The 17,371-nt window shown below is 39.4% G+C and overlaps 1 protein-coding gene across 1 annotated transcript; it reads left to right on the forward strand.

The window, feature by feature from the left end:
* The first annotated feature begins 1,695 nt into the window (after positions 1-1,695).
* Positions 1,696-2,757, forward strand: LOC123824960 (E3 ubiquitin-protein ligase RNF167-like). Its single transcript, XM_045848374.1, has one exon. The coding sequence runs from the start codon at positions 1,696-1,698 to the stop codon at positions 2,755-2,757; it is 1,062 nt and encodes a 353-aa protein (XP_045704330.1).
* The last annotated feature ends 14,614 nt before the right edge of the window (positions 2,758-17,371 follow it).

The raw sequence follows: 17,371 nt of genomic DNA on the forward strand, positions 1-17,371 counted from the left end.
TGGAGATAAACAAGTGAGGAAGAATATTTTGGCAAATAGAACCAATTTGCAAAAATGGCAAGGTAGTCCTGTAATGTGAGATTCTGGCCACCCAAGTCTGGAGGGACAATTTGGCACAGTATGCTCAGAACATAGACTTTCCATTTTTGACTCGGCCAATCTGCTACATCTTTATTTAAAGTGATCTGTAATTTCCTTTTCTAATCTAGGCTTTGACCTCTAGGTATAATATTTAAGACAGCAAGAGGGTGGCTGTTTGAAATATAAAATCTAAGAACTAATGGATACTTTTCTTATTGTAAATGGGATCACAAGAAAATGTTCCCCACAATTTTGTTTTCTTTTTATTTCCTTGCTCATGTGGGTCTAATTCTATAACAAAACCTTTGGACTTCTATAACAGCTTAGAAAAATTTGCTGTCCAAACATCTGGCAGGTTAACTGGTCCTGACGAAGAAGTAAGATTTCATTCCCATCTCCATATTGTGTTAACTCTTTGTGACAGCATGAATGGAACTGGAGAGCATTATGCTAAGTGAAATAAGCCAGGTGGTGAAAGACAAATACCATATGATCTCACCTATAAGTGGAACCTAATCAACAAAACAAACAAGCAAGCAAAATATAACCAGAGACATTGAAATTAAGAACAAACTGACAGTAACCAGAAAAGAGGTGGGCAGGGAAAATGGGGGGAATAGGGGGAAGGGATTTTAGTAAAATTTATAAAGGACACATGGACACGACTGAAGGGGGGCAGGCACAAGGGTGGGAAGTGGGGATGGCTGGGGTTGGGGGGCTGGTGGGTGGAAAATGGAAATAACCCTACTTGAACAATAAAAAAATCATTAACTACAAAAAATAAAATAAAACAAAACAAAATAGACACTAGTTTAAAAGATTGTATTGGATCACTAGGATGAAATGATTAAAATGTTAAAATCTTTGAATATAGATGATCCTTGTTTACCTGTACCATAATGGTGGCATTTACTTTTGAATTATCTCAAATTTCAGATACTTATTTGGGGGGTTGGACAAAGGACTCACGCCTATAAATATGGTTGTTTGCCTTGTTAAAGTAGAGTCATCTGCCACAAAACCTACATTAAAACCAATAATCTAGAAAATTTTCAGCTCCTTTTGCCCGCCCACAAGATTGAGTGAGCCAGGCTAGACTGAATCAGAAGGTCTTTCGCAACAGACCAGTAAGATTTCAGCCGCTACAAGGGAGGCGTGGTGAGTACTCGCACGAGACCGGAAGGTACCGCCTCTGTGGCGGTGACCGGATGGAGGAGGAGAGGACCGGCCATCCTTCTCCTTGAGCATCCAGTTCTGGAAAGGGCCTTTCTTTACCGAAAACCGTTTTCCAGGGGTTGGGAAGACGCCCACCTGGAGGGAAGGCCCACTTCTTTGAGCTCCCATTTTTTGTTACCTGTTCATGCTCCCATTCCCTTTCCCTGTTGTATCCCTGTACCAAGAAAAGGATACTTATAGTGTCTCAGTTGCAACCCCCTTAAAAGGGGCGACTATCTCATTCCCCAAGTCAGAGTTCCTCCTGCCTTTATGTAGCTGGGAATTGGCACCGCGAGGTGATTGGCCCCGGGGACCCTGAAGGAGGGGCAGAGAGTGCGCGGAACTCCGCTTCTGCTCCTGGGGCTGGAAAACAGCCCCTCAACTCTCCCTCCCACTGCCATGCGCCTTTCAGCCTGCCTGTTTCCTGTGGTTGTGGCCACTGTACTGTGGGCAGCAGCTCCCATCTGGGGACTCATTCGAGCGACTTTGGACCACGTTTCCAGCATGAACTTTGCAGACCTCCCAGCTCTCTTTGGGCCCACCCTCAGGCAGGAGGGACTTCAGGGGTTCCTTGTGGAGGCTTACCCAGCCAATGCCTGCAGCCCCATTGCCCCACCACCCTTAGCCCTGGACAGCAGGCCAGCCTTTATTGCACTGCTGCGAAGATTCGACTGCACCTTTGACCTCAAGGTCCTAAATGCTCAGAAGGCTGGGTTTGATGCAGCTGTGGTACATAATGTGAATTCCAATCAGCTGGTGAACATGATGTGGAATAATGTGGCTATCCAGCAGCAGATCTGCATCCCATCTGTGTTTATTGGGGAGAGGAGCTCTGAGTACCTGCGTGCCCTCTTCCTCTACCAGAAGGGGGCTCAGGTGCTCCTGGTCCCAGACGATAGCTTCCTCATGGGCTATTACCTCATTCCTTTCTTAGGGATTGGAGTACTGCTGATTTTGGCAGGAACCGTGATGATAGTTCGTTGTATCCAGTACGAGAAAGAGCTCCAGCAAAATCGACTGACCAAAGAGCAACTGAAGCAGATTCCTACACGTGACTATCAGAATGGAGACGAACCTGATGTCTGTGCCATCTGCTTGGATGAATATGTGGATGGGGACAAGCTGAGGGTACTTCCCTGTGCTCATGCCTATCACAGCCACTGTGTGGACCCCTGGCTCACTCGGACCCGGAAGACCTGTCCCATCTGCAAAAAGCCTGTTCATCAGGGTAATGGAGAGGAGCAGCAGGAGGAAGAAACTCAGAGGCAAGCAGGCGATGAGGAAGGGGTGCCAAGGGTCCAGCACCCTGTCTCAGAACGGACCCCACTTCTGGGTTCTGGCCTCCCACTCCCTACATCCTTTGGCTCTCTAGCTCCAGCCCCCCTCCTTTTTCCTGGGCCTTCAACAGATCCCTCACCTTCTCCAATCCCCTCTTCCTCTTCAGATGCCCTCCTGATCTAATAATCCCCCACCCCACACCTGTTTGTACAGCCCCTCTTTCTTCCTCCAGTCCTCTATGTTGGTAAATAGGAGACATTTGCTTCCCAGGCTTCTCCCTTACTTAATGCCATTCTTTTTAGGGATTTGGGGATGCAAAGAGATTGGGTCTTTACTTACTGGGTTAACAACAATTTTTGTGGACTAAAAAATTATTCAGATAGGTGTAAAACCTGTGAAAAATTATTTGAAGAGAGTATTTTTATAATTTGTGTCAAGAATGACAACATACTTTGATACTTTATGTGAGATTATTCTTAGAGTGTCTTAAATTTACTTTGGGATGATTAACATTTTCATTTGGTCTCATAATGCGATTTCTTATATCTGGAAAAATTTCAGTGCATTCCCTTTAACCATTTTTGATTGGGATGAATATGAATGAAGTAATCAACACTCATCTAAATATTTAATTGTCATCAGTTGATGCCTAAAGAGTGCAAAACCATTAAAATGCCTGCAAGGTCATAATAAAAAACAACTCAGTTTTGGGCCACTTGTCCTCTGCTTTTTCCATGAGTTAAATGGCTGTGTAAATACAATAGATTTAATTGCTTTATATTGAATAGCATGTGCTCATTTAGCCCTTCTAATATAATTGGGGTGGAATTTTAAAAGAATGCTATCTAGCTTTGTCTTTTTATTGCTTGGAATTAAAGACCTATTTAAATAAAGGAAACATGCAACATCAAATGCTTTTCACATGGGAGTAATAATTAATTGTTCAACCACGCCAAGTATTTCCTGTGTCTGGAACTGCTTTGTGTAATTATTTAAGATGGTAGTTAGCTAATAGAGGGTCATTAAATATGCCCTTTCTTTTTAGAAATTAAGGTCATTTTCATTCTTTAATGATTGTTAATGTTAGCTAAGCTAGTTCTCATACGTATGACCAATTTCAACTCACTTAAAACTTCTAGACACTAGATTGACAATACAAATGATGAAATACTCTCAGTATAACACTGTTACTTGGGTGAGAATGTTCTGTTTCATGCAATCCTTAACATAAACACAACACACTGAAAAAATTCTATTGGGAAACACAATTGTTATCAGAAGAGATCTATTTACATTAATGTATAGTTTTATTTTTTATAAAGATGTATTTAAAATCACAATTTTAGAGCTGAGATGACCCTATTAAATTAATTGTCAATACTATTGCAACTGATTAACTGTTTTATTTACTATGTTATGCTTCAGTATTTTTATTTTGATATTTCTCACAGCATGCATTCTTTGGCATGAAGTTATGTTAAAATTCATACATGGATAAACATTACACACTGTTGAGGGCTGTAGTATGTTGGAAACCCTAAGGAACAGACCCTGAGCTGTAGTTTTGTGTGCTTAAGGTGATTTAAGAGTTGGGGAACAGAACTGGGCAGAAAGAAAAGTTACCAGAAACCTCAGCAAATCTCCCAGAAAGCACTGAAGTTGGACTAGCCCCACAGAGGTGTTCCAAATCAATGAAAGGGGCGGAGTCCACAAGCCCCTGACGTGACTAGTCATTTCCTAAAGGGCATTATAGAGAAAAAAGCATAATCTTGGACTCAGTAGCTTTGTTTGGATAAGGACAATTCCTGGAGAGAGACGCAGCTGAGAACCTTTGGCGACCAATGCCCTTAGTAACTGTGGGAATGAATGCTTCAGTGCTGAAGAGGGCAGGTCTGGGTAGACCACTGAGATAGTTACCATCAGATTTACTAAGGGTGGGTGGGTCCAAAGAATAACAAGTGAGAAACTTCACAGCTTCCTTTCTGTTTTAATATGATATGCTAAGGTTAGTACCAAATGTGAGCCACATATAGAAAGTGCCCAATTAGTATTTATGTGAGCTTCCTCTAATGTGAGTTAATATCAAAAGAGTGGCCTTTGTTAAACTGAGTTGGTGATGAGATCAAAATAGGAAGCGAAGACTCCTGTTGGTCATGAAGGAAATGTTCACACTACAGAAATTGGCAAAAGCTACTCCCACACCACACACCATCAAGATTGGATTTATTATTTTGTTGATTACCTAGACTTAAGAAAGTAATAGAGAAAATTTCAATGCAAGTTAAACATATGGGTATCATGTCTATAGCCATTACATTGGGAATAGCACAAAAATTGAGGAAATACCTGATTTAGCAAATAAGTCCTCACATCTGTGATGAATGAGTGAAGTTGTCATATACATCTTCATTTTTTCCCTTTTGAGTTATTAAGATAAATGTAAGTATTAACTAATATTTATGTCAGAATTATATTAGTTTGTCAGCGACATGAACAACTTTCTGAACTGGAAAGTAATCAAGCATTTATCCACACAGAAGTCCCCTTGTAGGCATAGGAGATAGGTTGACCTGCAGTGGATGCTTGAAACTGCAGATAGTACCAAGCCCAATGTAGGCTATATTTTCTCCTAACATACATACCTATAATAAAATTTAATTTATAAATTAGGCACAATAAGAGATTAACAACAATAACTACTACTAAAATAGAAGAATTATAACAATATACTGTAATAAAAATTATGTGAATGTGGTCTCTTGCATGCACATGCTCAAAATACTTCATTCAACTGTACTCACTCTTACAGCAATGAATGATGTAAGATAATAAAATGCCTATGTGATGAGATAAAGCATTGTGATGGAATGTTAAGGCTTCTACTGACCTTTGGACAATACATTACAAGCACTTTGGCTTTTCTGAATTGCCAGCATTACTACTCTTGTGCTTGGGGGCCATTATTAAGGGTGAAATAAGGGTCACTTGAACACAAGTGCTGCGGTACCATCACAGTTGTTGTGATAACTGAGACCGCTACTAAGTGACTAATGGTCAGGTAGCATATACAGTGTGGAAATGCTGAATGAATGAATGATGCATGTCCTGGGTGGAAGAAAGAGGGACTGTAAGAAATTTCATCATGCTACTCAGAGTGGTGCATAACTTAAAACTTATGAATTGTTTTTTTTAAATTCCTTTTTTTAAATATTTTATTTATTTATTTTTAGAGAGGGAAGAGAGAGAGAGAGAGAGAGAGAGAGAGAGAGAGAGAGAGAGAGAAACATCAATATGTGGTTGCTGGGGGTCATGACCTGCAACCCAGGCATGTACCCTGACTAGGAGTCAAATCTGCGGCACTTTGGTTCCCAGCCCGCACTCAATCCACTGAGCTACGCCAGCCAGGGCATGAATTGTTTATTTCTGCAATTTTTCATTTAATATTTTCAGACCACAGCTGACTGTGGGTAACTGAACCATGGAGAGCAAAACTGTGGATCAGGGAGAATGGCTGTGTTGATGTTAGAAAGGGTACTGTAAGTTCCTTTGCCTCTGACCATTTCTCTGGAATGGCTAGAGATAGCCATTCTAACTCCACACATTAAAGAAATCTATTCATCCATTCATCCATCCATCCATCCTTGAACCCAACTAATCAATCAGTCATTTACTCTGTAAACATTAGGTTGTGCATTGGTTATAAAATGGTATGCAAGACAGATATGTCCCTGCCCTCATGCGGTGAAGGGAATATTAAGGATATGATATAAAATGTGATAAATACTGTGATAGAAAAATATGTCTCTAATACTTCTCAGAATAGAGGCCTAGAAAAGCATGGGGAAGGAAATAAAAATTATGCTGAGACCCCAAGGGTGTTTAAGGGTTTGTCCAAGAAATGAGAAGAGTCTAGGGAATTTAGGCAAACTGAAACACAGGGAAAGAGAACATCACATATTCTATAATAAGCACGGAGTAAGGAGTGACAAGGCTGCCAGTATGGGTAGGGACTAAAACTTGAAAAGTTCAATAAACTGGTTAGAGAGTTTGAAGTTCACATCAGGAGTAAAGTGTAAAGCATGTGTTACCACGTGGGAAGAGGGGGCATGACTTGAGCCTAGGAGGCCAATTAGAAAAGGTGCAGTAACTCAGGTGACAGAGGATTGTCCCCTGACCTCAGATAGGGGCTGTGGTACTAGACAGATAATGTTATCATTCAAGAAAACTCTCTTAGTTCCAAGGGCCTAAAGGAGCATGAAGAGATCCAAATGAATAAACGTTCACAATCAGAAGACACAGGTAAAAATTCGGTCTCTATGCACATCAGTTACATCACCTTTGCAAAGATGATTATTTTTAATGATTTATTTTTGAGAACTGTTGCTTAGTTTCTCCCTTCAACAAAGTTGATTAAAGTTTGTTACAGTTCAAGAGGTAGAATAAATAAAAAAAGAAATTTAAATAGAGGAGATAATTTTCTCTAAGTTTGTTATTTAACCTAAAAATAAAATCAACAAAATGCCAGATTGTGCTTACTGTACATGTACTCTGACCTTTCAATATAATGTGGTTGAACAGACCAGGGTCCCCTGTGGTCTCCTTTGAAAGGGATGAAGACCATGAATAAGGACTAAAAAGCTGAGAGGGCATTTCAGGTCTGGAGCTATTGTCTTTTTGACTGAAAAAGGCATTAAGGCATTTGGGAAATTAATTTTGGAAGAAGACGAATACAGTAAATAATAATGATTGCACAAAGTCCTGTCACTATTGGTTTATAAAATCTCATTCGCAGTTCTAAAGATCATATCTATATTTCTATAATATTTCACTCAGTACTATGTAAATATGATGCTTAAAGGATCTCCATTAGTAAATGTGATCTTTATTCAACGTTTGACCATATTTAATGATTATTTGTGGCTGATTTGCTTTTTCTATCACTGTAGGTTATTGTTTTTGTTCATTTAAAATGGCTTTTTTAAAAAGATAATTTTATTCACTTAACGATGAAGAGGATCTTTGATTGTCTGAGATTGCCTGCAGTGGCTTTAATAGTCGGAGATGGTTTACTTTGCCTGGAAAAGGAAATGGGACCCTAGGATTACACCCTTGAGAGATGATACTTCAGTTCCAATTGGGATTCAGAGAGCAACTGCAGCCTGTGGTAATGCATCTTCAACATCTTAAAATAGCTGTTAGATGGGTAGAGCTTTTCCCCAGAGGAGCAGCCGTGTTCACTAGATGTCTTTTGTCTCTCAAACCACTGGCGCAGCCTTTGAACAATGCAGAAAGAAACACATATTTGATATTTTCTGAAATGATTTGGGAAGCAGCTGGGAATGAATATATTCTTATTGGTTTTGGATTGTGTTACAAATAAAAAATAAATCGAACAAAAATAAAATAATATCTGGGAAATCTATATTTGGGTTAATTTTAGTGGGCACAAAATCTGGACTTTCTGGAGCTCCTCCATAATGTGCAAGCAAGCAATTGAACAAAATCTTCTTGTAATGGATCATTAAACTCATTTTACCTGTGTTCTTTACAGAAGAAAAAAACATTTTTTCTATCTCTGTAGGCAAACAGTGAGTGAGAGCAAATGGTGACTGACAGCAAACAGTGAGATATTCCTTAATGTTTAATTACACAAACTGAGCCAATGGTTTTCTTAAATATTCAGTGAACTGGGTTACTTGACAGTTTTTTGTTGTTGTTGGTCAGAATTCAGACCAAAAATAAAAAAATAATAATGATTTTAAAAAGGCTTTTGAAGAGTCTTCCATTCACACAGAAGATCGTAAAGCACAGAAAAATGTGAAGATGGAGTGGAACGTGGCCAGTGGTGGATCAAACCACACCTAAAAGACAAGAGGTTGTGGGGGGCAATTCAGAAGGTGTATCCAGGTTCTTTTCTCATGTTCAGAGCTAGTAGATGGAAAGCAGCTCCCGACCAGGGAAGCCTGCTTCAAGAGGAAGGCATAGGTTGAGATGAGAGCATGGCTGTCAACATAGTTACAAAAATACCAAAATGAGGCCTGGCTTGGGTTTGACTATTTGGTTCACTATTTGGTGTAGCTCAGTGGATTGAGCACAGGACTGTAAACCAAAGGATCACCAGTTCGATTCCCAGTCAGGGCACATGCCTGGGTTGCAGGCCATGTCCCCAGTTTGGGGCATGTGAGAGAGGCAACCACACACTGATGTTTCTCTCTGTCTCTCCTTCCCTTCCCTTCTCTCTGAAAATAAATAAGTAATAAATAAAAATAAAAATGCCAAAACCAGAAGCAAAGACAAAAGCTAAGTAAGGAAAGCAAGGGTAAAAGCTAAGAGTTCAGTTTGAATAGATTTCATGTTAAATTGGCAGAGCAAGGAAGTGGGCGGCACAAAGTCAGGCAGCAAAGGCTGGGTGATCAAGGAGACTGGAACACAGTGAGGAGGAACAAGGCGTGCTGCACGTTGATCCAACCAGCCCCCGAACGACATCTACAAATGCAGAGAGGCATGTGGGTGAGTAATATACAAACCCTTGAATACGGTGGTAGCTGCTTAAAGGAAACCCTTTGGGTCCAACGAGGACAGGTGGAGACTTGGTATCAGAATAAAATAGGGCTTCAGCTGCCGAGAGTATGTAGAACAGAGAATGGTGCAACAGGAAATGTCAACAGGCAGCACAGCTGAGGAAGTTAGGAAGCAGGGCCGATTCATTCAAACATTATGCAAAAACAAACAAACAAACAACCAAACACTGATCATTTGGTGGGTACAATGAATCTATTACAAAGTAATAGCCGAGTTGATTACTTTTCCTCAGCATTCTGGAACTCTGTCAGGGATACCGTGTCCATTTCCAAACCAAACAAACAGAGACCTCTGGCAAAACTACTGTTATATACATTTTACATTTACTTTGTTTTGTGACAATGGGCTTCAGGCCCCAGCCAGCCTTGCCTGGAAGTTTGCATGTGGCATGACTTGCCATAGCATTGGGAGAAGTCATTGCTGAGTGGATAGAAAATAGACTGAGACATTATAGTTTATCTCCTAGTACCATTGAATGCTGAGCAACAGTCACTCTGGAGCTCTCTCCTTAGCTATGCCAAGCAATAAACCCAAGATGAAATTTCAGGAAAGTTCTCTATTGTGGTACAGATGTAAAAAATAGGGGTTGATTTGCTAAGGGAAGTAATGGCAGCCACTGCAACCACTTTATGAAGTCCAGGAAAGTTTTAGCCACTGTAATAGATTAACACCCCCAAAATAAGACCGAACAGCAGAGCCATAGCCTGCTGTGAACATTGCTATTCTTCAGCTGCTACTCTTTTTCCTCTGCTGCTGACAAGGAATGCCTCTTATTTTTCCATGTTTGACCCATTGGGTTTATTTTTAGTACTCAGGTACTTGAATGCACTCTCTAGATCTTATCTAAGTGTAAAATATTGGGATATATAAAGCAGAGTCTACAGCAAGATTCAAGAAACCATGTATTTTAGGCAAAATCATGTCATTGCCCACTTTTATAAATAAAGCTTTATTGAAACACAGGCACATATATTCATTTACATATTATCTCTAGCTATTTGCCTGTGACAGCTTCAAAGTTGAAGTTATGTTCAGTTCACAGTCAAAATTCTTTACTATGTGGTCCTATAAGAAAAAAGTTTTCTGACCCTTAATCTTCAGCCAGTAGTATACTGCCCAATGATTAAGAGCACCTGGCTTCAAATCCCACCTTTTCCATTTCTAGCTTTGTGACCTTGGGCACTTTAACTCTGTTCTTCAGTTTCTTTATTTGCTATATGGGGATAGTATTTCATAAGCCTGATAAGAGAATGAGATTAATTAACACATTAGGAGTATTTGTAATAGTACCTATGGTGACCTAAGTACTCAATAAATAGTGTTGTCATCATTAACTGACATGGTGCATTTTCTCATTTGCAGCAACCTGTTGAATGTCTACAAGGTGCTAGACAGTGAGTGCAGGCATTGAAGATGCATCGCAGCCTATTTTTTCCTTGAGGTGTTCATGGTATAGTGGGAAAGGAAGACACATAAATTGTTAATTATAATATAATGTGATAAGTAAATATGTTAAATATCAGTGGAAGTATGAAGGAAGGCCTGTTGCGTGGTGAAATTTGGCCTGAATGTTGAAGTATGAGTGGGATTTTGTAAGGAAGCTTCTCTGTAGAATGGCTCTATATGCAAAAGGGAGAGACTGTTCAATGGTAGGGTCATGGGAAAGTGTGGGGTAAGGTAAGGAAATATAAGTTCTTTAGGTTCATGTGGAAAAATGGCAGAAGAGAGAGATGAAAATGTAGAAAATGGGAAGAAGAGAAAACCTTAATATATGACAAAGGAAAATTGCATATTTGAGCTGACTCTGTGTGAAGGGGACTAGAGAACAATGGCGTCAACGAGGGTGGAGAAGCCAGTCTCTTGGTTGTGTCTATTGATGGGCACTTGGAAAATGGAGCTGAGTCACAGACGGTGTTTGAAATAGGAGAGTTCAAAGTGTCTTATTAATTTTTGTGTATCCGTGCACAACATTGTATGTGTTCCTTAAAGGAAACTTCAAGTTGCTCACCATCGACATTGATAATAATAATTCAAGGAATACGTTATACTCTTTGGAGGAAATTTAGTTTAAAAAAGAAGGATGCATTTAGTTTGAGGAGCCCTTTCTGGCACTGATGTGAAGGAGTCTGTCTTTGAGGCAACCCCTCTACAATAATTCCAGGTCTCTGTCAGGGCCTTGGAAATGTAAGTCTGGCAGTCAGGATGCCTGTGTTGTTGTTTAGATTTCCCCCCCTAATTGTGGCTTTAGGCATATCACACAATCTCTTCGTGTTTGAGCAACTTGTCCATTACTATATCATAGAATCTAACATGTATGTATACAATTCCAGAGCTGGCAAATTTTCAACCAATCGGCAGGTCTCACTATGATCCCTTTTAAGACTAAATCTGGAGTTACTGTTCTTCTTTCTACTTCAATGGTCCAGCCTTGTTCTTTCATATTCTCTCTCTTTCCCTCATCCTTCTACCTCCTCCGCTTCCTTCTCCTCCTGAAATTCCTCCTCCTTTTCTTTCTTTTTCTTTCTCTCTCTCTCTGTCTTCCCAGCCTCCCATGCCCCCCAGAAAAGTTAAGACATCTTGAAACTATTTGAAATCATTATGAGAAGCAGTCCAACATTATTTTTACAAAGTGATATAATATGAAAGTAAAGAAAAATGTGTTCATTTGTTATTGGGTTACATTTGAGTTTTCATAGAATATACATGGGTATTATAACAGAGATTAGATGAGTGCACAAATTTCGTGTAACCCAGAGGGTGTCATGCTTTCAGTCATCTGTCAAGATTATCCTTCTGGTAACATCAAGGATGAATAATGGGAGACACTCAGGCTCTATGGGCTATTTCTTCTTGTGGATCTTAACTATCTTTGTGCTCCTAGTCCCAATGAGAAACACACACTTAAGATAGAACCCTGTGTACAGAGAGTGGGTAGAAGAAATAACAGAAAGGGCATGAAGTGAAAGTAAGCAGATTCCAAAGTGAAATCTTATCATTTTGCTGAGGGCAAAGATGGTATCATCAGTTGCTGGTTAGTCACAAAGCAATCTGGGTTAGCTATTCAAACCAGAGAAAGAAAAAAATGCATTATTCAGTATTAACCATGACCTATTTGAGTTTTACTTATTATTTGGCCACACACAGAGTTAACATAAGACAATAGTTTGAGTGAACCAAGGAGGCCCATCAAATATGTGCATTACCTTGTTTAATCCATTGGCTCTTTCTTTCCTGGTTCCAGGAAAGAGGAACCAGACTCTCCCTGTCAGGCAGACTCTCCCTGCAAGAGCTAATATCCATGCTGTGATTTTACAGAATACAACAATTTGTTACTAAATTTGAAACTTTAAAAATGTATAGCCAGCATCCTAATGTTCATGATAAATTAGTTCCTTTTCTCTTTATTAGCTTTTTTCTAAAAAGAATAAAAATATTTCTATTTTTACATAAACATAGGAATGATGAGGGCACCTTAAATCTGCTGATGAATATGAGGAACTGGGGCACAAACTTAAAAAGACAGTGTCACCTTTTTAGGAATAAATAATGACAACTATTTTTATACCCCATCTTCCCTACAGCTCTTAGCACTGTGACTTCCTCTTGCAACATATTCAAAGTGTAGAAATTCTAGATTTTTCTAAGTGTCAACACTGTGAAGTGACTCGTGAAGACCATCAGAGAAGTTTTAAAAGGGACGTAAGGAAAACAAAAGAGCAAAGTGCAAGGAAGCATGAGGTCTCTCTCTTAGAAGATTTTCCAGGGAAATCTTTTTGTGGGGACTGGTCCACTTATTTCAGGTTTTTTGTTTTTTGTTATGGTACCTTTTTCTTTCTCTCACCCTTTACATGCAGCCCATCAGCAAATACCATATGTCCTATCTCAAACATAGATCACAAAATTGATAGTGTCTCACTGTCTTCTTGGCTCGATTGCTCTCCACATGAGCAATTACAATCACTTCTTATCCTTTCCTTATTTTTGCAGTTGCCCTGCTACATTTCTTCCTCATATAATAGCTAGTCATGAGTTGAAGATAAGATCCTACCAGTTTTCTGATTGAAGCTCCTCAATGCCTCCTAACCATTCCCAAGGCAAACTTCCCATCATTACCATGGTGCACGAGACCTTTGCTGAATTGACTTCTAAAATGTCCCTGAAGGACTCCTGCCTCTGTGTACTTATGCTCTGATGCATTTCCTTCCCTAGAGTGTGGCCTAGACCTAGTCATTTACTCTGTCAAATACAGTAAAGAAAAAGTGATGGGGCTGGACCTGTGTGATTAGATTGAAAACAAACTTTGACTTCCGTTTTGCTAGCAGACTCTTCTCAGCTTGCTTACTATGATGAGGCAGGCTGCCACATTGGAGAGGCCTCCTATGAGACCAGGAACTGAGCAAAGCCTTTGCCCAACACATGGTGAAAAGCTGGAGCTTGCAGTACAACAGCTCCCAAGAAACTGAATCTTGGTGACACATTAAGAAATCAGGTGTTAGAGCTGAGTACCTGTGCTAAGGAGAGTTCCCCTGAGTAGAAAGTCATGACTTTCCAGGCAGTTGAGATTTCATTGTATTTATCATGTGTTAAAAGATAGTTTAGATTCTTTCTGTGTGAGTGAGCTTGAAAGTGGATCCTTCTCGAGTTGTGGCTTCAGATGATCCCAGCTGAGGTTTCAGGTGGCCAACACCTTGACTGCAGCCTGTGACACACCTTGAAGCAAAAGATCCAAACTAGCTGCACCCAGATTTCTGACCTATAGCAACTGTGAGGTAACAAAAAATGTTTCAAGCCACTAAATCTTGGGGTAACTTGTTGCACAGTGATAGACAACTAATCCATGATCACTAGACTTTGGTGAGGCTAGGTCTGGTCCTTGGCTACTTCTCTCTCTCTCTCTCAGACCTCACCTCTCTTCACTCCCTCCTTTCTTACTTTTCTCTTCTAACTCCACCCTTATTTATTCCTCTTGGACACATGAAGCTTGTTCCAACTCTGTGGACATTATGCTTGCTGTTTCCTGTGTTTAAAATTCTCTTGCCCTATACCTTCCCATACCAGTTCTTTCATATTTTTGGGTCTTGTGTCAGTTATCACCCCTGCAGAGAAGTTCTCCTAGTCCTTCACCTGTGGGGGAGCTACAGCCTCTACTCCACTTGTTTTTGCCTCCACCCCCTTCCTCTGTCCCTTTGCCCTGCATTATTTTTCTTTCTAGCCATATGCATTTTTTGTTTACTTTTTATTGTGTGTTCCATGCATTAAATTTTAAGCTTTATAAGGGTCAGAGTTTGGTTTGACCTCAGTGCCTAGAATACACAGGCGCTCATTAATCAGTTATTGAATGAAAGGATCAATTGTAGTGCTACAGATAGGCATTTTCTCATGTGTAAAACAATAGTGTTAGAATAAATGCAATTAAATTCACATCTATGTCTAAACTTCTTATTCTATGACTAATATGGCAAAGAGATTAAAAACAGAAAATCAGAAGTAGACCAGAAGGAGGGCAAACAGATTTTGGGAGTAAAAAGCATGGGGCATGTGAGGGGCTGGGGATAGAGAGGAGGCACTGAAACCATTGTGATACGGGTGCTCTGTGCCGCCTGGTGCAGGAGCCATGAGGCACCTGTGGCTGCTGAGCTGTTACAATGTGTCTACTATAGCTGGGGAACTACTTTTCAATTTTATTTCAAGAATTTAAATGTAAAATTAAATGGCCTTTTTCGATTTTAAAAGCTATCATTCTTCCCTGGCACTATCATCTGCTCCCACATGGAAGGTAAGGACCTATGAAGGTGGGACAGTTGTGTGAGTGGGTTGACTTCAGAGATGGCTAATAGAAAGGAGAAGGTATATCTTCAGTGTGCTCACCTTAGATTTATGTCTAAAAAGCAAATTAGAATTTTTTTTGCATAGAACCCAAAAGATACCATGAAATGGTACTCCTCAGTACAAATTAAATGTCTTGCTATAAGAGTAACAATTTTCTATGAGTTTGATTTCTCCCTCTAATTTTATTATTTTTCTTTTTTTTCCAGTCCCATTTTCATGGTTTTGAACCACGGTGAAAGTAAACAAAAAGAAAGAGCTCAGTTTTTCGGCCACATCAAGTACAAGTGTTGATTACCACCTAAGAATATCTTTGTGGATGAATCAGAATTTTGAATAATGCCCAAGAATCCCATTTCCTTAGCGTCTATGATGTGCCACATCATCTGGAGTTTGGATCTCTGAGCTTCTGTGTTTCTGCCCCTCTCTTCTTCATTATTGTCCCCTTTGCCTTCATACAGAGAGAATCCAAACTATCTTTTAATGAGTGATAAACACAATGAAATCTCAACTGTCTTGTCTACACTTTATACTCAAAGGAACTCCTCCTTAGCCTAGATACTCAGCTGTAAGACCTGATTTTTAACGTGTCCACACACTTATTAATTTTTCTTTGACAGAGATATTAAAGGAAATATCTATTTTCCTAGATGATGATGATGATGATGATGATAATAATAATAATAATAATAATAATAGTAATAATGTCTTATTAAGGAAGTCTCACTATTCTTATCAAGGAAGTCTAACGCTTTTTCCCCAGACATTCCTTAACAACTCATTAAAGCTTCGGCACCTGTGAAAGGTAACATGTTATACAGAATTTGAGATTAGAAGACTGGGTTTAAATTTATACTGTGACCTTGAGAAAGTTGCTAAACATCCCTGTTTAGTTTCCATTCTCTCACAGGCAAAAGAGTGTTGATAAGATGCACCAGATGCATGTCTCAGGGGTGCTGTGAGAATTTGCTAAATTTCTATATAGAAAAGCATTTCACACAAAGAGGGGGTGAGGTGAGATTAAGTTATTGACAAAAAATGTGGATGCTCATTTCAGTTTTAAGGCTTGCCTTTGAACTTGTTCTCTCTTGGGATGTTTATCAGCCTCTGCCCCATTGTGAATTCCCCTTCTTAACATACAGGTTTCACCTTAGATGTCACTTCAGTTGTGATTGTATAAGATTATCTTGCTTCAGGATAGCTCTTAGTAGTGCCTGATAACACATAGGTATAGTAGGTAACATACTCAGAAACTAATAAATAAATTTGTTTTCCCCTCGCATCCTTGAGGATATAAATTCCTTACTGGCAGGTGTGCTCATTGTTTTGTTACCTCTGTATCTCCAGTGTCAGGAACACTGCCTGCACATAGTAAGTGCTCAATAAATAATTCTTGACAAAACCCTAGAAACATTCTTACATTTTTCAGAAGCCAGCTGCTTTTTCCACAACAGGCAATATTTACTGAATGTATGAGCCTTTCCACTTACCAACTTTAACAGTGTGACCACTATGGAGGCTATATCTCCTTCTGCACTCCTTACAGTGGCTGTGGGAGCCACCGATGATTTGTCACCCTGAATTTATGTTAAATATTTTCACAAAAAGTTGCACAGCTCACCACAAAGCTCTATTAAATTCTTCACTGGATGTCCTTAGTCTATAGTTTGTTAAGATAGATCTAGATATATGGTTAGATCTAAAGGAGAAAGATTTTATTTTGCTAGTGTCTATACGCTACACTTTTATCACACAAACCTCGGTGGTGTTATTTCTCTGTACATTGTGTAAAGTTCTAAAACAATTTTGGATTGTATTTAATGTAATAATAAAATATTTTTATTCTGCTACTTCAGTTGGCATGAGTTAAAGTAGGGGTCCATTAGCAACAATTTCAAAAAGTTTTCTCTTGCTATTTGATAGTGCTCTAGCAAGGAGAATTTTTGCTGTAAAGGGCATTCAGCTTTTTCAGGCGCTGAAGAGCAAAAGGAATTCTGGTGGCTTTAATGTTATATTGTGGTAGAGAAATGTCTGTAATTTGCTGCATAAAATGTCGAACTGACAAAAAAATGCTAAAAATAACACAGTGATTCAATAGCAGAAGAATTACTACAATTGACCCCCCAGCTGAGGCCATACTACTGACACTATGTATTAATCGACGAGTTCAAAGAGCTTCCTTGTGGCGGAGACATTTATTATTCTTGGAGGAGTCTGAAGCTGGACAAAGTCCTCTGAGTCACGTGGCACATCAGTTTTAGAGCAATTCTAAAAATCTCCTTACACTATAAGGAATTGTGGGAAGAAGTTAATAAACTTGCCTATGCATAAATTAGCTGAGAGCGTTAATTACATTGCTTTCACAAATTCATATTTGGGGGCTCTCCAA

The sequence above is a fragment of the Phyllostomus hastatus genome, unplaced genomic scaffold (assembly GCF_019186645.2).
Source record: "Phyllostomus hastatus isolate PE091 unplaced genomic scaffold, TTU_PhHast_1.1 phas_contig_58, whole genome shotgun sequence".
Classification (NCBI taxonomy): domain Eukaryota; kingdom Metazoa; phylum Chordata; class Mammalia; order Chiroptera; family Phyllostomidae; genus Phyllostomus; species Phyllostomus hastatus.

Bases quoted from the DNA above. Each gene is read 5' to 3' on its own strand.
- LOC123824960 (XM_045848374.1), top strand. From the start codon at position 1,696: ATGCGCCTTTCAGCCTGCCTGTTTCCTGTGGTTGTGGCCACTGTACTG.